Source organism: Bos javanicus, chromosome 6 (assembly GCF_032452875.1).
Source record: "Bos javanicus breed banteng chromosome 6, ARS-OSU_banteng_1.0, whole genome shotgun sequence".
In the NCBI taxonomy this organism is placed as follows: Eukaryota; Metazoa; Chordata; class Mammalia; order Artiodactyla; family Bovidae; genus Bos; species Bos javanicus.
In genome coordinates, this window is record NC_083873.1 from 91,475,576 (window position 1) to 91,489,716 (window position 14,141).

General features: G+C 40.9%; 1 protein-coding gene and 1 long non-coding RNA gene across 6 annotated transcripts in view; one reads left to right on the plus strand and one right to left on the minus strand.

Annotated features, from left to right (window-relative positions):
- FAM47E (family with sequence similarity 47 member E) overlaps positions 1-13,280 on the plus strand; it is a 34,650-nt gene extending 21,370 nt beyond the window's left edge. For 2 of the 4 annotated variants that reach the window (XM_061420515.1, XM_061420511.1), the window contains 3 exons: positions 5,448-5,603; positions 10,398-10,475; positions 12,884-13,280. In XM_061420515.1, the coding sequence (XP_061276499.1) occupies positions 5,448-5,603; positions 10,398-10,475; positions 12,884-12,964 (315 nt within the window). In that variant the 3' untranslated portion in view covers positions 12,965-13,280. Of the gene's footprint in view, positions 1-5,447; positions 5,604-6,152; positions 7,952-10,397; positions 10,476-12,883 lie in introns of those variants that run through there. The other 2 variants (XM_061420512.1, XM_061420514.1) reach the window with 2 other exon arrangements.
- On the minus strand, positions 2,784-9,656 carry LOC133249728 (uncharacterized). 2 transcript variants are annotated; one of them, XR_009737072.1, is made up of 2 exons: positions 9,252-9,656; positions 2,784-3,054 (listed from the first exon to the last, which is right to left on the minus strand). It is a non-coding gene; the product is annotated as an uncharacterized LOC133249728 (long non-coding RNA). The 2 variants fall into 2 exon arrangements; XR_009737073.1 differs by having other exon boundaries at positions 2,784-3,069.
- Positions 13,281-14,141: the final 861 nt, after the last annotated feature.

The window sequence follows — 14,141 nt, forward strand, 5'->3', positions numbered from 1 at the left end:
GACTGTAGCCCACCAGGCTCCTCTATCCATGGAATTCTCCAGGCAAGAATACTGGAGTGGGTTGCCATTCCCTACTCCAGGTTTGATACTATTTTTCCAATGTTTTTGACACAGTAACTTTGCCGTTTATAATTGAACATAATCAGCTGACCTAGTTTTACACTCATGATGTTTTCCACCCTTGACTGGGTTGCATAAAATTTATGAAAACTGTGCATTCTGTCACTAATATCAGCAGTTTAAATTTTCCATTTTCCACTCATCTTTCTAAAGTGTAAAGTATAAAATGATCCTGGGCAGGCAAATTATATCCACATGGTTCAGGCACATGGGGCCTGAACCAGTGCTTGTTCTGAATCTGAGCTGAATGAAATTGCGCAAGTCCCTGTACTTACAAATAATTGCACAAATACTGCTTTATAAAGCATGGTGCTTATTGCCAAAATCAAACTTTTGACTGGCAGATGGAGGATCACTGTGCAAAAGTTCAAATAGATTTCCACATGGTATCATTTTCCTTTGGCCTGAGGGACTTCCTTTAATACCTTTCTTTGATATCTCCTCTGCCTGCAATGCAGGAGACCCATGTTCAATCCCTGCATCCGGAAGATCCCCTGGAGAAGGGAATGGCAACCCAGTCCAATATTCTTGCCTGGAGAATCCCATGGATAGAGGAACCTGGCAGGCTATAGTCCAGGTTCACAAATAGTGAACCTATAGGGGTCACAAACAGTCAGACACTACAGAGTGACTAACACTTTATATACACGTCACACTCAGCCAGTGTAGATCTGCTGGCAATGAATTCTCCCAGCTTTTCTAGGTCTGAAGCTATCCTTATTCTTCCTTCATTTTAAAAGGTATTTTTATGGGTATAGAATTCTAGATTCAAGAGTTTTTTGTTTGTTTTCAGTACTTTAAAGATGCCCCGCTGTCTTCTTGGTTGTATTGTTTAAATCTTATGTCATTCTTATCTTTGTCACTGATTTTGAGTAGTGTGATTATTATACACATTGGTATTTAGTTCTTCATGTTTTTTATGCTTGGGGTTTACTAAGCTTCTTTGATCTATGAGTTTATAGTTTTCAACTATTGGGGGAAATTTTGGCCATTACATGGTCAAATGTTTTTTCCTTCAACCCCCTCCCAGGACTCCAATCACATGTAAATTAGGTTGCATGAAGTTGTCTTATAGATTACAGCTGCTCTGTTCAGTTTTGATTCTCTCTTCTCTGTTTCTATTGCTATGTCTTTAAATTCTCTAATTTTTTTCCCGCAGAAGATTGAGGGCAAGAGGAGAAAGGAATGATAGATGATGAGATGATTTGATGGCGTCACTGGCTCAACGGACATGAGTTTGAGCAAACTCAGGGAGATTGTGAAGGACAGGGAAGCCTGGTGTGCTGCAGTCCGTGGGTCACAAAGAGTCAGACAGGACTTAGTGACTGAAGAGCAATGGACATCTAGCGAGTAGAGACCAGGAATGCTGCTGAACCTCTTGCAGTGCATAAGACAGCATCCTCCCCCCACCCTCAACAAAGAATTACCCAGCTCAAAATGTCAATAATGCCTAAGAGACCTAATTTTAATCCAGCAAATGTTTAATGAGCACCGATTGTGTCCTAAGTATTGTTTTAGATGCCAGTCTCAGATGCTTACATTTTAGAAGGTGAGAGGTGAGATAAGCAATCAGAAAAATATTTAGGACTTCCCTGGTGGTCCAGTGGTTAAGAATCCACCTGCTAATGCAGAGGACATAGGTTTGATCCCTGATCCTGGAGCATCCCACATACCGTGGGGTACCTAAGGCATGCGCCACTACTATTGAGTCTATACTTTAGAGCTGCAATTACTGAGCCCAAAACCTCAACTACTGAAGCTTGAGCATGCTCCAGAGCCCATGCTGTGAACAAGAGATGCCACTGCAATGAGAAGCCTGCATACCACTAGTAGAGAGTAACACCTGCTCACTGCAACTAGAGAAATCCCACTCACAGCAACAAAGACCCAGCACAGCCACAAAGAAAAAAAATATTTAGCATATCAAGTGGTAATAACTGCTGTTAAGAAAAATGAGTCAGGGAAAGAAGACAAGCAGTATTGTGATGGGGGTTACAGTTTTTGAACCGGGTGGTCAGGGAAGACACAACTGAAAAGATGACCTGAAATAGATAAGGAGTGAGCCGTGTGGATGCCTTGGGGAAAAGCACTATGGAGAGGGAACAGTGAATGCAAAGGTGCTGAGGCAGCAATGTGGCAGGTGCTCTAGAAATAATAAAGTGGTCAGGAGGGTTGGAATGGAACTCATAATGCTGAATCCAGCTCTGAGAAGGGATTGCCCTCCTGTGTGTTCGGTCCCATCCTGTCTTCCTCAGGCAGGTGTTTCTGGCTTGACTCTAGAATGGCCCACACATTCCACCTCATAGTTTAGATATGAGTGACCCCAGGGACTCAGTCCATGGAATTTTCCAGGCAAGAATACTGGAGTGGGTACCCATTCCTTCTTCAGGGGATCTTCCTAACCCAGGGATTGAACCCGAGTCTCTTGCATTGCAGGCAGATTCTTTACCATGTGAGCCACCAGGGAAGCCTGAGAAGAGGGAGGAGCAGGATCTTTGTGTTTCATATCTCTTAGTCCTGTGCAAACATTAGACCTCCTTCCATGATGAGACAATGAGTGGGTATTGCATCACAGCACTGGGCTATGAACTAACAGATGAACTGATGTTGCCAAAATACTGGCCCTCTGTGCACCAATACCAAAAAGAAATATGGGGACGGAGTTTTGGAGGAAAGAGAGTCACTTTATTTCTTTGCCAAGCAAAGAGGGAACATGGGAGGTAAGTGCCTCAGAAGCTGTGCCCTCTTTCCTGGGGAATAGGGAGAGGTCTTAGAATCAGGACTTGTAGCCAGGGTAGGTGATAAGGGTGAAAACAGTGGAGGTCTTGTATTTTTCTTTCTTCTGCAAAAATTTCAAAAGGGCCACAGCTGGCATCAGGAAACTCAGTAACTGGGTCTGTTCTCTTCCAAAGTTATCGACTGGTGACCTTCTTCCTGAAATGAAGAATGCTACAGGGGAGTGTTACAAGAGAGTGTGGGGGAGAAAATGCCAGATGCAGGATCACATAAAGGATACAGTTCACATCAAGTCAGAAAGTGATTAAGGAATTAACTTTGTGAAGGACAAATCTAGTTGCATATTCTACAGATTAGTAACAGTTAAAACTGCAATTGCTTAACTTTTACAGACTTGGTTTGCTGTCTCTATGGCTATTAACTCCTTCCTTTGTTTCTCTTGCTTGTTAGTAGGAAAGAAAAGTTTCATTTCTTTTTTTTTTTTACAACATGAAGACTTTATTTCATAACACTGAAATAGTCAACATTTTACATTACACATGTATTTTTGAGGTATTCACCCATTTTAGTGATTTCACATTTAAATGATTTCACATTTAAAGAATTGTGCAGCCATCACTGCAACCCCATGTTAGGATATTCCCATCAATCCACAGATCTTTCAAGCTCATTTCCAGGGAATCCTCTTTCCTACAGTCTGCTTCAGGCAGATCTACTTTCTTTTCTTTATATTTGTCCAGAAAAGTTTCTCTTTTTGTTGTAACACTGAGTCATAGGAGAAAGAAAGACAACATCTCTTCTACCCCTTTCTCTCTTTCAATTAAAGAGACAAGAGATTGGTGGTGTTGGATAGCATTTGGATCAAAAGTAATGTACCATTTACAAAGCTGAACACAGAGCTGGACTAATAGGTTAATACCATTATTTTGATTGAGTACTATTGAAGGTCATTACCCTTCATTGAAATATTTGATTTCTAGCTGTTTTACATAGTTCTTTCATTTTTTCTTCCCAATAACCCTGTGGGGTAGATTGCGGGGAGCGAGCTCCGCCCGTGGCAAAGGTCATGAGGAAGGAGGCTTGGCATACGCAAAGGCGGGATCAAGCCTCAGGGGTCTCCCTGGAAGTTCTCGAGCATCTACCCCCAAAACCAGAGTCTGCCTACTTTCTGCTTGTGCTTTCACCTACACCTCTGACTTTACGGGGGGCTGTCCCCCACTACCTCTCTCTGAAAAAGAGTTAGCTTACAGCTCCAGTTAATAATTCCTGGGTGTGACAGTGTTTAACCTACAAACTCCTTTGGAAATCCTCTAGCCTGCCTGAATAGGTTTTTCCGGCCACATGTGATTGTTCAGAGCCTCCCAACTGTGAGAGGCAGGAGATATTCTAAACTGTCTAAACACAGATTCCTTTGAGTAGTTAAAAGATTGATTAGAAATTGTATTGGTGAAGGGTTTTTCACTTATTGGGCCAATGTTTGCTGCTAAGTCTCCATACTCCTTACCTACTGTGTCCTTGGCAGTGTATTGATTGATATAATGGGTGTATAGAAAGGTAAGTAGTAGCCTCAATGTTTGTAACCTTGGACCCTTGAGTTAATTCTTTTCTTGATTGAGCCCACCTCACCTTTGCCCTATAGGAATGCAGCTTTGTCCAATGCTTTTTTGGAGGCTGGTGCCTGACTTTGGAATAATCACCTTTAGAGAAAGATAAGTTTCTTAAAATGTTAACAGGCCTCCTGGCCAGAAGACGATGTAATTCACCTGAACTTTTGCATATGATAAGTTTGAAAGCCTGGCTTCGATTAGGACCAGGAACCGCTGTCCTTGCATGACTCCACCCCTTCCCCCATTATCCTCTATGCACAACTTAAGGTATAAAAACTACTTTGGAAAATAAAGTGCGGGCCTTGTTCACCGAAACTTGGTTTCCCCATGTCGTTCTTTCTTTCACCTTCTAGCTGAATTTTTCCTCTGAGGCGGGGAAGCTCGTCAAGCCTACTAATTTTGCCTGGGCTTCTAAGATCCGACCGGGGAGTCCTTAGTGTCTCCTCTCCTTTGGGAGAACGGGAGGACGCTTGCGGTCTTCGTAGGTGACGTAAATTCCCTGCTTTGGAAGTTTATTCAGCCTCTTTTCTCCACTGAATTTCCTCACTGAGCTGTCCTCATCCTATTACTCTTTATATCTTTGATAAAATATTTAAATAAATAGGTCACCGACGCCGTCCCTGCTTCGAATACCCTGGATCAGCCGGGGCTGGACCCCGGCAGTAGATAACTATTATCTCTATTTTACAAATGAAGAATTTGAGTAACTTGTCCATGGTCTCATAGCTACTAAGTTGGAGAGGGCTGGATTTGAGTCCAGGTTTGTCTAAATTGAAGGCCATGCTTACCTACCACATTATTTTCTCAGTCGTAAACTTTTCATGTTTGTAAAATCAAAGCCTACTGACACTTCATAAAATGCCTTGGAAAGGAGTAAGCATAAATTAAAAATAAATGGTACCATTTTCACAAGTTTAATTTTAGATTTATTGAAATGACAAACCGAACAAACTAATGAAATTGGGAATTATGTTATTTGTACAGAAACCTCATAAACCAAAGTGGGTGAAGATGAGATATGGAGCATGGTATCTGAACCCCAAGTTGTGGAAAAAGCAAAGAGCTGATGAGCCTTTGGTTGACCCCAAGGTCTTACGTAAAGCTCAAGATGAGAATTTTAAAAAGGAGCTACAGGAGCAGGTATGTGTGTATGCTGAGACTTGATCAACTGACCTAGAGCAACTGCCACTTCATATTGAGTCAAAGTCTCTGGAGAAATTCAGAGGCTGCTGAAAGTCTTGTAACTTGCGCATTGAATTTGACAATGAGAAAGCCAAGTCATTTTATGAGGAATATGTAATAAGCAAGACTTGAAATCTCCTAGCTTCATGGTAGACACAATGTCTCTAAAGATGGGGCAACCACTCATTGTCCTCCTACTCTTCCTGAGTCCATGGATAAATTGGTTGTTCAAAGGGTGGTGTGACTTGGTAGGACCATCTCAGTTGAGAATGGATATAATGTCATGAGTTCTCTTTGAGTGAAAATGTGAGGTTTTGTTTTGTTTGTTTTGTTTTTTAATCAGCAATGAATGAATGTTAAAATTGTGATAAAAAAAAAAAAAACTACTTTTATGCCATTCAGCAGAGTTGCAGGATCTCTCTGAGAGAAAAGGGACAAAGGTTAAGCACTGTTTGATGTTACAAAGCACCAAACACACAACAAGGATACGTTCTGGTTTTACTGTAGGTAAGCTGTGTGCCTGCCCATCTCTAGTGAGCAAGGACCTGATGGAAGAAGATGCTCACTATAGTCCTGAAATTTTGGAAATTTTGATGCAATGCTTATACAGGACTCTCCTGAGAATATTTGTGATCCTCTTCTCTGGATCAGCAGATTCAAAACTTCTCCCAGATAACATTGTAAAAACATTTCAAAAACATAAAATGCTATAAAAGTTTGGCTACTCATTCATTCAAAAGTCACTCATCAATTACCTCCTTTTGCTTGGAAAGCTGAGGCAGAAAGTGTTTTATCTTTTCTAGAACTGGGTATGAAATTCTTATTTTCAAATGGGAAACATGACATGAATTTATGAGCCCAAGATGCTTATATATAAGCTTCAAAATAAATAATATTAGGCAGAGTTTCTTGTCATACAGTTTTTGGAGCTGCCTATCTAAATTTATGTGAGTTTAACATATGACACGCTAGCAAAGTAATGCTCGAAATTCTCCAAGCCAGGCTTTTTAACAGTATGTGAACCGAGAACTTCCAGATGTGCAAGCTGATTTAGAAAAGGCAGAGGAACCAGAGATCAAATTGCCAACATCTGCTGGATCATAGAAAAAGCAAGAGAGTTCCAGAAAATCATCCAGTTCTGCTTAATTGACTACGCCAAAGCCTTTGACTGTGTGGATCACAACAAACTGAAAAATTCTTCAAGAGATGGGAATATCAGACCATCTGACCTGCCTCCTGAGAAATCTGTATGCAGGTCAAGAAGCAACAGTTAGAACTGGACATGAAACAATGGACTGGTTCCAAATCGGGAAGGGAGTATGTCAAGACTGTGTATTGTCATCCTGTGAGTATATCATGCGAAATGCCAGGCTGGATGAAGCACAAGCTGAAATCAAGATTGCCGGGAGAAATATCAATAACCTCAGATATGCAGATGACACCACCCTTATGGCAGAAAGCAAAGAACTAAAGAGCCTCTTGATGAAAGTGAAAGAGGAGAGTGAAAAAGCTGGCTTAAAACTCAACATTCAGAAAACTAAGATCATGGCATCTGATCCCATCACTTCATGGCAAATAGATGGGGAAACAATGGAAACAGTGCCAGACTTTATTTTGGGGGGCTCCAAAATCACTGCAGATGGTGACTGAAGCCATGAAATTAAAAGACGCTTACTCCTTGGAAGAAAAGCTATGACCAATCTAGACAGCATATTACAAAGCAGAGACATTACTTTGCCAGCAAACATCCATCTAGTTAAAGCTATGTTTTTTCTGGTAGTCATGTATGCATGTGAGAGTTGGACTAGAAAGAAAGCTGAGTGCCGAAGAATTGATGCTTTTGAACTGTGGTGTTGGAGAAGACTCTTGAGAGTCCCTTGGACTGCAAGGAGATCTAACCAGTCAATCCTAAAGGAAATCAGTCCTGAATATTCGTTGGAAGGACTGATGCTGAAGCTGAAACTCCAATACTTTGGCCACCTGATGCAAAGAACTGACTCACTGGAAAAGACCCTGATACTGGGAAAGATTGAAGGCAGGAGGAGAAGGGGATGACAGAGGATGAGATGGTTGGCTGGCATCACCAACTTGATGAACATGAGTTTGAGCAAGTTTCAGGAGTTGGGGATGGATAGGGAAGCCTGGCATGCTGCAGTCCATGGGGTTGCAAAGAGGTGGACATGACTGAACGACTGAACTGACTGACTGAATATATGACATAAAACGGTTCCAGTTTACTTTCAAAAAATAACCAAACATCCTCAATGAGTTAAATATTTAAAAATAAAAACAGTAATGAAACTTTTGATTAAGGTGTCTAGAAGTTCTCTTTTAAGAAACATATTCTTTTTTTTTTTAAAGATTTTTTTGATGTGGACCATTTTTAAAATCTTTATTGAACTTGTTACAATATTGCTTTTGTTTTATGTTCTGGCTTTTTGGCCCCAAGGCATGTGGGATCTTAACTCCCTGGCCAGGGATTGAACCCTCACCCCCCTGCATTGAAAGGTGAAGTTTTAACCACTGGACCGCCAGGGAAGTCCCAAGAAACATATTCTTAAGGACTTAAATAATTTTACAAAAAGATTTATCTTAATGGTGAAAGCCAGTAAAGACACTTGTCATAATAGTTACAGTCAACTCATGAAAAAGAAATAATACTTAAATTTTGGAAATGTGGTTTATAGAACTATTACAGTAAAAGACTGTTTATCAGGCAGTTTAGACACAGGAAGGACTCAAAGCAATGGAATTGTTCTGTAATGACTTTTGTAAATCACACTTTTATAATACCTGAAGACTGAATATCTTGTGTACTTTAAGTGATGCCACTTGGCTATGCACCTCAGTTCACAAGACATGTATGCAGTTGTGTGCTGCTGAGGGCCAGTCACCATGAGGGCATGGCTGTCTTGCTGGAAACACGAGTTTTGACTATTCTTAATTTAATTCATTTGGAAAGTGAAATGGCCTTAAAGAACTGAATTACAATGATAACTTCTACACCAAGATTATAAATTCAAATAAATTGAAGAAAAACCAAATGAATGCATGAATACCCTGAAGACATTGGGACTGGATCAAATCTTTTTTTTTTTTTTTTTTTTATCACGCCCTTTGGAGTTAATTCTAAAACTTGCAGATACATACTGAGTAGGAAAACACTCCCATTTCTTCCTCTACCACTCTCAATTCTGGTCAGCAAACGTGCTGAGGTTTTTTTTTCCCCCACACCAAGCAGTTTTCTGATTCTCCAACACCAGCTGGATGTCCTACGATTGTACTCAATTCTGACACTGCCTACCTGGAGACGCATCTGATCCCACAGTTTAAAGGCTCAGACCCCAAGACTGCCTCCACTGCAAATACCAGTCTCAAGTCCAGGTTGTCACCCCTGCTTCTGGCTGAGTGGCTGTAAATCAAAGGTTCCCATGACTCCCTCCTTGGGTTTGATCGTCTGCAAGAACAGCTCACAGAACTCAGGAAAACAGTTTACTTACAATCTAGTAAGATTACCAGTTTATTATAAAGAGGTATTTTCAAAAGCAGCCAGATGGAAGAGATGCACAGGGCACAGTATGTGGGCAGGACTCAGAGCTCCCTTACCTTCCCCAGGTACCTTCACATCCTTACCAACACGAAAGCTTGCCAAATCCCCTTCTTTAGATTTGTACAGAGGCTTCATTATACTGGGCTTCCCTGGTGGCTTAGATGGTAAAGAATCTGCCTCCAGTGCAGGAGAGCCAGGTTCAGTCACTGGGTTGGGAAGATCCCCTGGAGGAGGGCATGGCAACCCACTCTAGTATTCTTGCCTGGAGAATTCCATGGACAGAGGAGCCTGTTGAGCTACAGTCCATGAGGTCACAAAGAGTCGAACATGACTGAGCGATTTTAATTGATTACATCACTGGCTGTTCCTGATTAATTCAACTCTAGCTCTTCTCCCCTCCCAGGAGGTTGAGGTTGGAGCTGAAAGTGCCAACCCTCTAATTACATGGTTGGTTTCCCTGGCAACCTACTCCCATCTTGTAGCTATCTGGGGGGTTTCCAAAAAGACCTCGTTAAGATAAACTCTGTCGTGGCTGAAAGGTGCTTGTTATAAATAAGGAAAAACTCACCTCTGTGGCTTTTATCACTTAAGAAATTTCAAGGCTTTTAGGAGCTCTGTACCATTAATGGGAAGAAGACCAAATACATATTTCTTATTATAAATCACGGGCTTCCTTGGTGGCTCAGATGGTAAAGAATCCACCTGCAATGCAGAAGACCTGGGTTCAATCCCTGGGTTGGGAAGGTCCCCTGGAGGAGGGCATGGCAACGCACTCCAGTATTCTTGCCTGGAGAATCCTCATGGACAGAGGAGCCTGGTGGGCTATAGTCCATGAGGTGACAAACAGTCAGACGTGACTGAGTGACCAAGCACAGCATAGCACATTATAAATGACAGTATCACAATTATTAATCTCAAATAGAGTCTAGACATCCTAGGTCAATAATTATCTAATTGATAAAATGTGTTGCTTATCCTTAATACAAGAGTAAGAAAAAGACCAGGGAAAGGAACGTTGGGTATCTTTTGAAAACCTTTGTGGTCATCAACTTCTGAACATTATTTATACACATATTCCCACATGAAAAGGAAGTAGTTTAAAATGAGGTACTTGATAAAGGGCTCAGTGCTTTTAATTAGGACAAGTATGACATGAAGCTTCTGACAGCTGACTGTTTTTTAAACTGTGGACCCTCTTTCAGGAGGAGTTACTTGTGGACCTTCATGGAGCTGTTGCCTTTAAGAATTTTATTCTGAGCAGGGGCTACAGGATGCCGAGTGTGAGTAAAGGGTCATTTTGGAGAGACCCGCTTAGGGGCTCACAGTTGCTAATGGGAAAGGGGTCAGTGCCCTGATGAAATACTTCTTTTCCAGGCACATACCAGGACTCAGCCCTGGAGAAAGGGTGTGCTTACCCCAGACAGGGGCCCACAGATGGCGTTTGTTGTTTTGCCCTTTTCATTCTGCCTGTTTGCTTCCTGTTGACTCACCTTCCTTGGGTTTGGCCTTAATGGGACCAAATGAAAGGGATCTGTGTGCAGGGAGAGAGGCTGCTGCTAAAACACTGAATCCTCCAGGAATGTTGTCTCCCTCACTTCCACTTCTAAGGTCAAGGAGCCATGCTGGGGTCAGGACCAACTGGAGCTGGGAGTCACAGTACTACTATTGTGCTGTATGTGGGCAGGAGGAGAAGAGGATGAGATGGTTGGATGGCATCACTGACGCAATGAACATGAGTTTGAGAAGCTCTGGGAGATGGTGATGGACAGGGAAGCCTGGTGTGCTGCAGTCCATGGGGCTGCAAAGAGTCAGATACGACTAAGCGACTGAACAACAATGCAGGGTACAGGAGGATGCAGACTAGGCCAAAGGGTCACTTCCCGGACATCCCTGAGGGCTCTTCTGTCTTTTTCTCACTTTGTGAGCCTGTGCAGCTGCCCCTGCTACCTCCCACGTGGAGACTGTCCTGGAAGATGACAAGAGTGGGGCGGGAGGCTGGTAGAGCAGACGGTTGAGCAGGAGGGCCGGCAGCCTGGAGCTCTGTCCCTAGACCAGCCTGTCACCACAGCAGGAAGCCAGGCCGGCCTGGGGCCTGAGTCACGGCTGATGAGTTCTGAGCTTGTCCAGTGTCTCCTGTGTGCACTCGGCCCGAGGAGTCTTTAGGAGGCCACGCAGCCAAGATGGTAGACTTTCCTGGAACCACGATACTGGATTTCTTTTTTCCAAGAGTGATAGAACAAACAATAACTTATACTGACTGGCAAATGGTGGAGAAGGAAATGGCAGCCCGCTCCAGTATTCTTGCCTAGGAAACCCCATAGACAGAGGAGCCTGGTGGGCTAGTCATGGGGTCACAAAAGAGACACCTCTGAGCAACTAAACAACACCACACTGGCAAATAGGTATTCTGATCAAGCTCAGATACAGACTGATTCAGAGTGAAATCAGGCGATGTGAGGGGAAAGTCTAGTGTGTGACATAGACCAATGGGCTAAAAGACTCTGTTATAGAACTAGCAATGAAATCTATCCTTTAGCTCTGAGCATCAACTGTAGGCCTACTAGATGTAGTAATGTACTCATACACATTTATGGATTTATAATAACTGCCTCATTTGCATATACAGCCTACATAAGTATATTTATATGTATAATATATAAAATATGTGTATATATTTTACATGATTATATAATTGTATAGATTATATAATACATACAACCTTGTACTTAGCTTAAATATAATTATGTGTATATATATATCTATATACATGCAGACAGATTAATATATATTCTTGCCAAGGAGATTGTGTGTTTGTGTGTGTGTGTGTATATATACACACACACATATATATGTTGTAATTGGATATCTTGATATTATGATGACTCATAGTTTTTCTGAATATTCTTAGTGGCAAGAGATTTGTTTTTTCATTTTGCTTTTTCTCCTGTTCATTTAATCCATTCTGTTGATGAACATTTAATTCAATTTTGGGCAAAAAGAAGCATGCCTGAATCACTGGCTACTCTTTTAGCTGCATCAACTGAAGAGAGATGATGCCTCTGGCTATAGCTGAGTCCCATGCGAACACCTGCACGTCAAAACCCTGGAATATTTTCTCCCTTTCTTATATCTTATATCCTTGATTTTATCCATAAGATTTCAACTAAAAGAGAGGAGGAACTCTATTATTGTAAATTGTATATATATATATATATAGTCCTTTAGTCATTGCTTAAATTTATATGTGAGCATTTATTCTCTTTTCACTCCCCTAATTTCTGTGTATATACACATTCATATATGTTACATGAACATAGGTACATACACATTCCAGTATCTGCTTCTGGATTAACTGCTCTGTGCATTACTGACAGCTTCATTCCCTCAGCTACACAGAGGTCCAGGCCTTTAATAGCAGAGATGAGCAGTACAAGGCTGTGCTGAGCTGGGCTGAGCTGGACTTAGCCATAAAATGAGTGTGAATTAATCTCGGCATTTCTGATGATATGCACCTACCTTCCAAAGTCCACCATCTAGCATGGTCTAGTCATCAACATCAGATGTTGAGTACTATAAGGATATACAGTGGAGTATGAGATTGTGAATTCAGGTATGGTATTGGTTCTGAGCAGACCGTACAATTTTCATTTGCCAATTTTAGCTTCTCTGGTCTTTTTTCTTTTTTTAGTTCCTTGAGAAGATGTATATGAAGAAGGAATGTAAACGTGAGTGTAACCAGAGACAGTCCTATAAAATAACTCAAGCATAGATGAATCTTGGGAAGATGATTAGACAGTTTTCATTTACTTAGCTATTTCTCTCTTGTTAAACATTAAACAAAATGTATGATGAATGTCCCCCCACAAATGTACAACTTTGACTTGGCAGCATCCATAAAATTTATAACTAATACTTGTAAACATTTCAGAATGGTCTTCTGCTTCAGTTAATCAATATTTTATATATCTTATCAACTATGAGATCAGTATTCATATTTGGTGTTCTAACATTTTTGTAGCATTGTCAATATTACAGAGTTATATCAACTATTTGTAAAAATAAATAAAACCTTAAGAAAGCCAAAATACTTTCTTGCATTTTTCCAGAGTATTATTTTCCCGGCTTTCAGTGAATATCTCCTTTACTTTTTCTTTACAATATAATCTTCTTTCACTTGAATTCAGCTTACTGAGGATTTTTCCCCATTTTTTGGCATGTTAGTCTTGATAATAAATGTGTACTCATAAGGTCATGGATCATAAAGTTTAATGGAAACTCAAGATAACATTATTAAGATTAAATTTTAAAAATATTTTTATTAAAAATGTTAATGCTTATGTTAGGGAAAATTAGGAAATATAGATTAGCGAAAAGAACATTAAAAAATACAAAGAATTTCTGTAGAGTGTGCAATAACCACTCTTTAGTCATTGGAATGCATCTTTCTAGATCTTTCTCTCTAGATAATTTAATCAAAAGGGGTTTATTAAAAGGCTATTGGGGAGTTCCCTGGTGGTTTAGTGGTGATTGACTCCACACTTCCAATACAGGGGGCTTGAGTTCGATCCCCGGTTTGGGATCTCCTGCAAGCCACATGGTGCAGTCAAAAAATAAAAATGCAAAAAGGATATTGGTTCCCAAAGTTTTATCAGTTACTATATATGTCTTCAAATCCAAAATCTCTGGCTGATGGATGACCTTTCATCCTCTGGGACTGTCATGGTCCCATTTCAATAATGTAGCTGTAAATGAGTCTTTATGTGTCCAGACATGTTAGGGTGATGGAGTATATGAGAGAAGCAGTGAGCCCATAGTGTCAGCCTATTGCTGTGAAATGAGTTTCAGTGTTGAGTGGGATACCACAGTGGTGAATAAGCATTCAGGAAGTCTGTGAATGTTGGTGTGGGCAGAAGTTTGTTAAGCAGGAAAGCAAATCCAACTCCAGA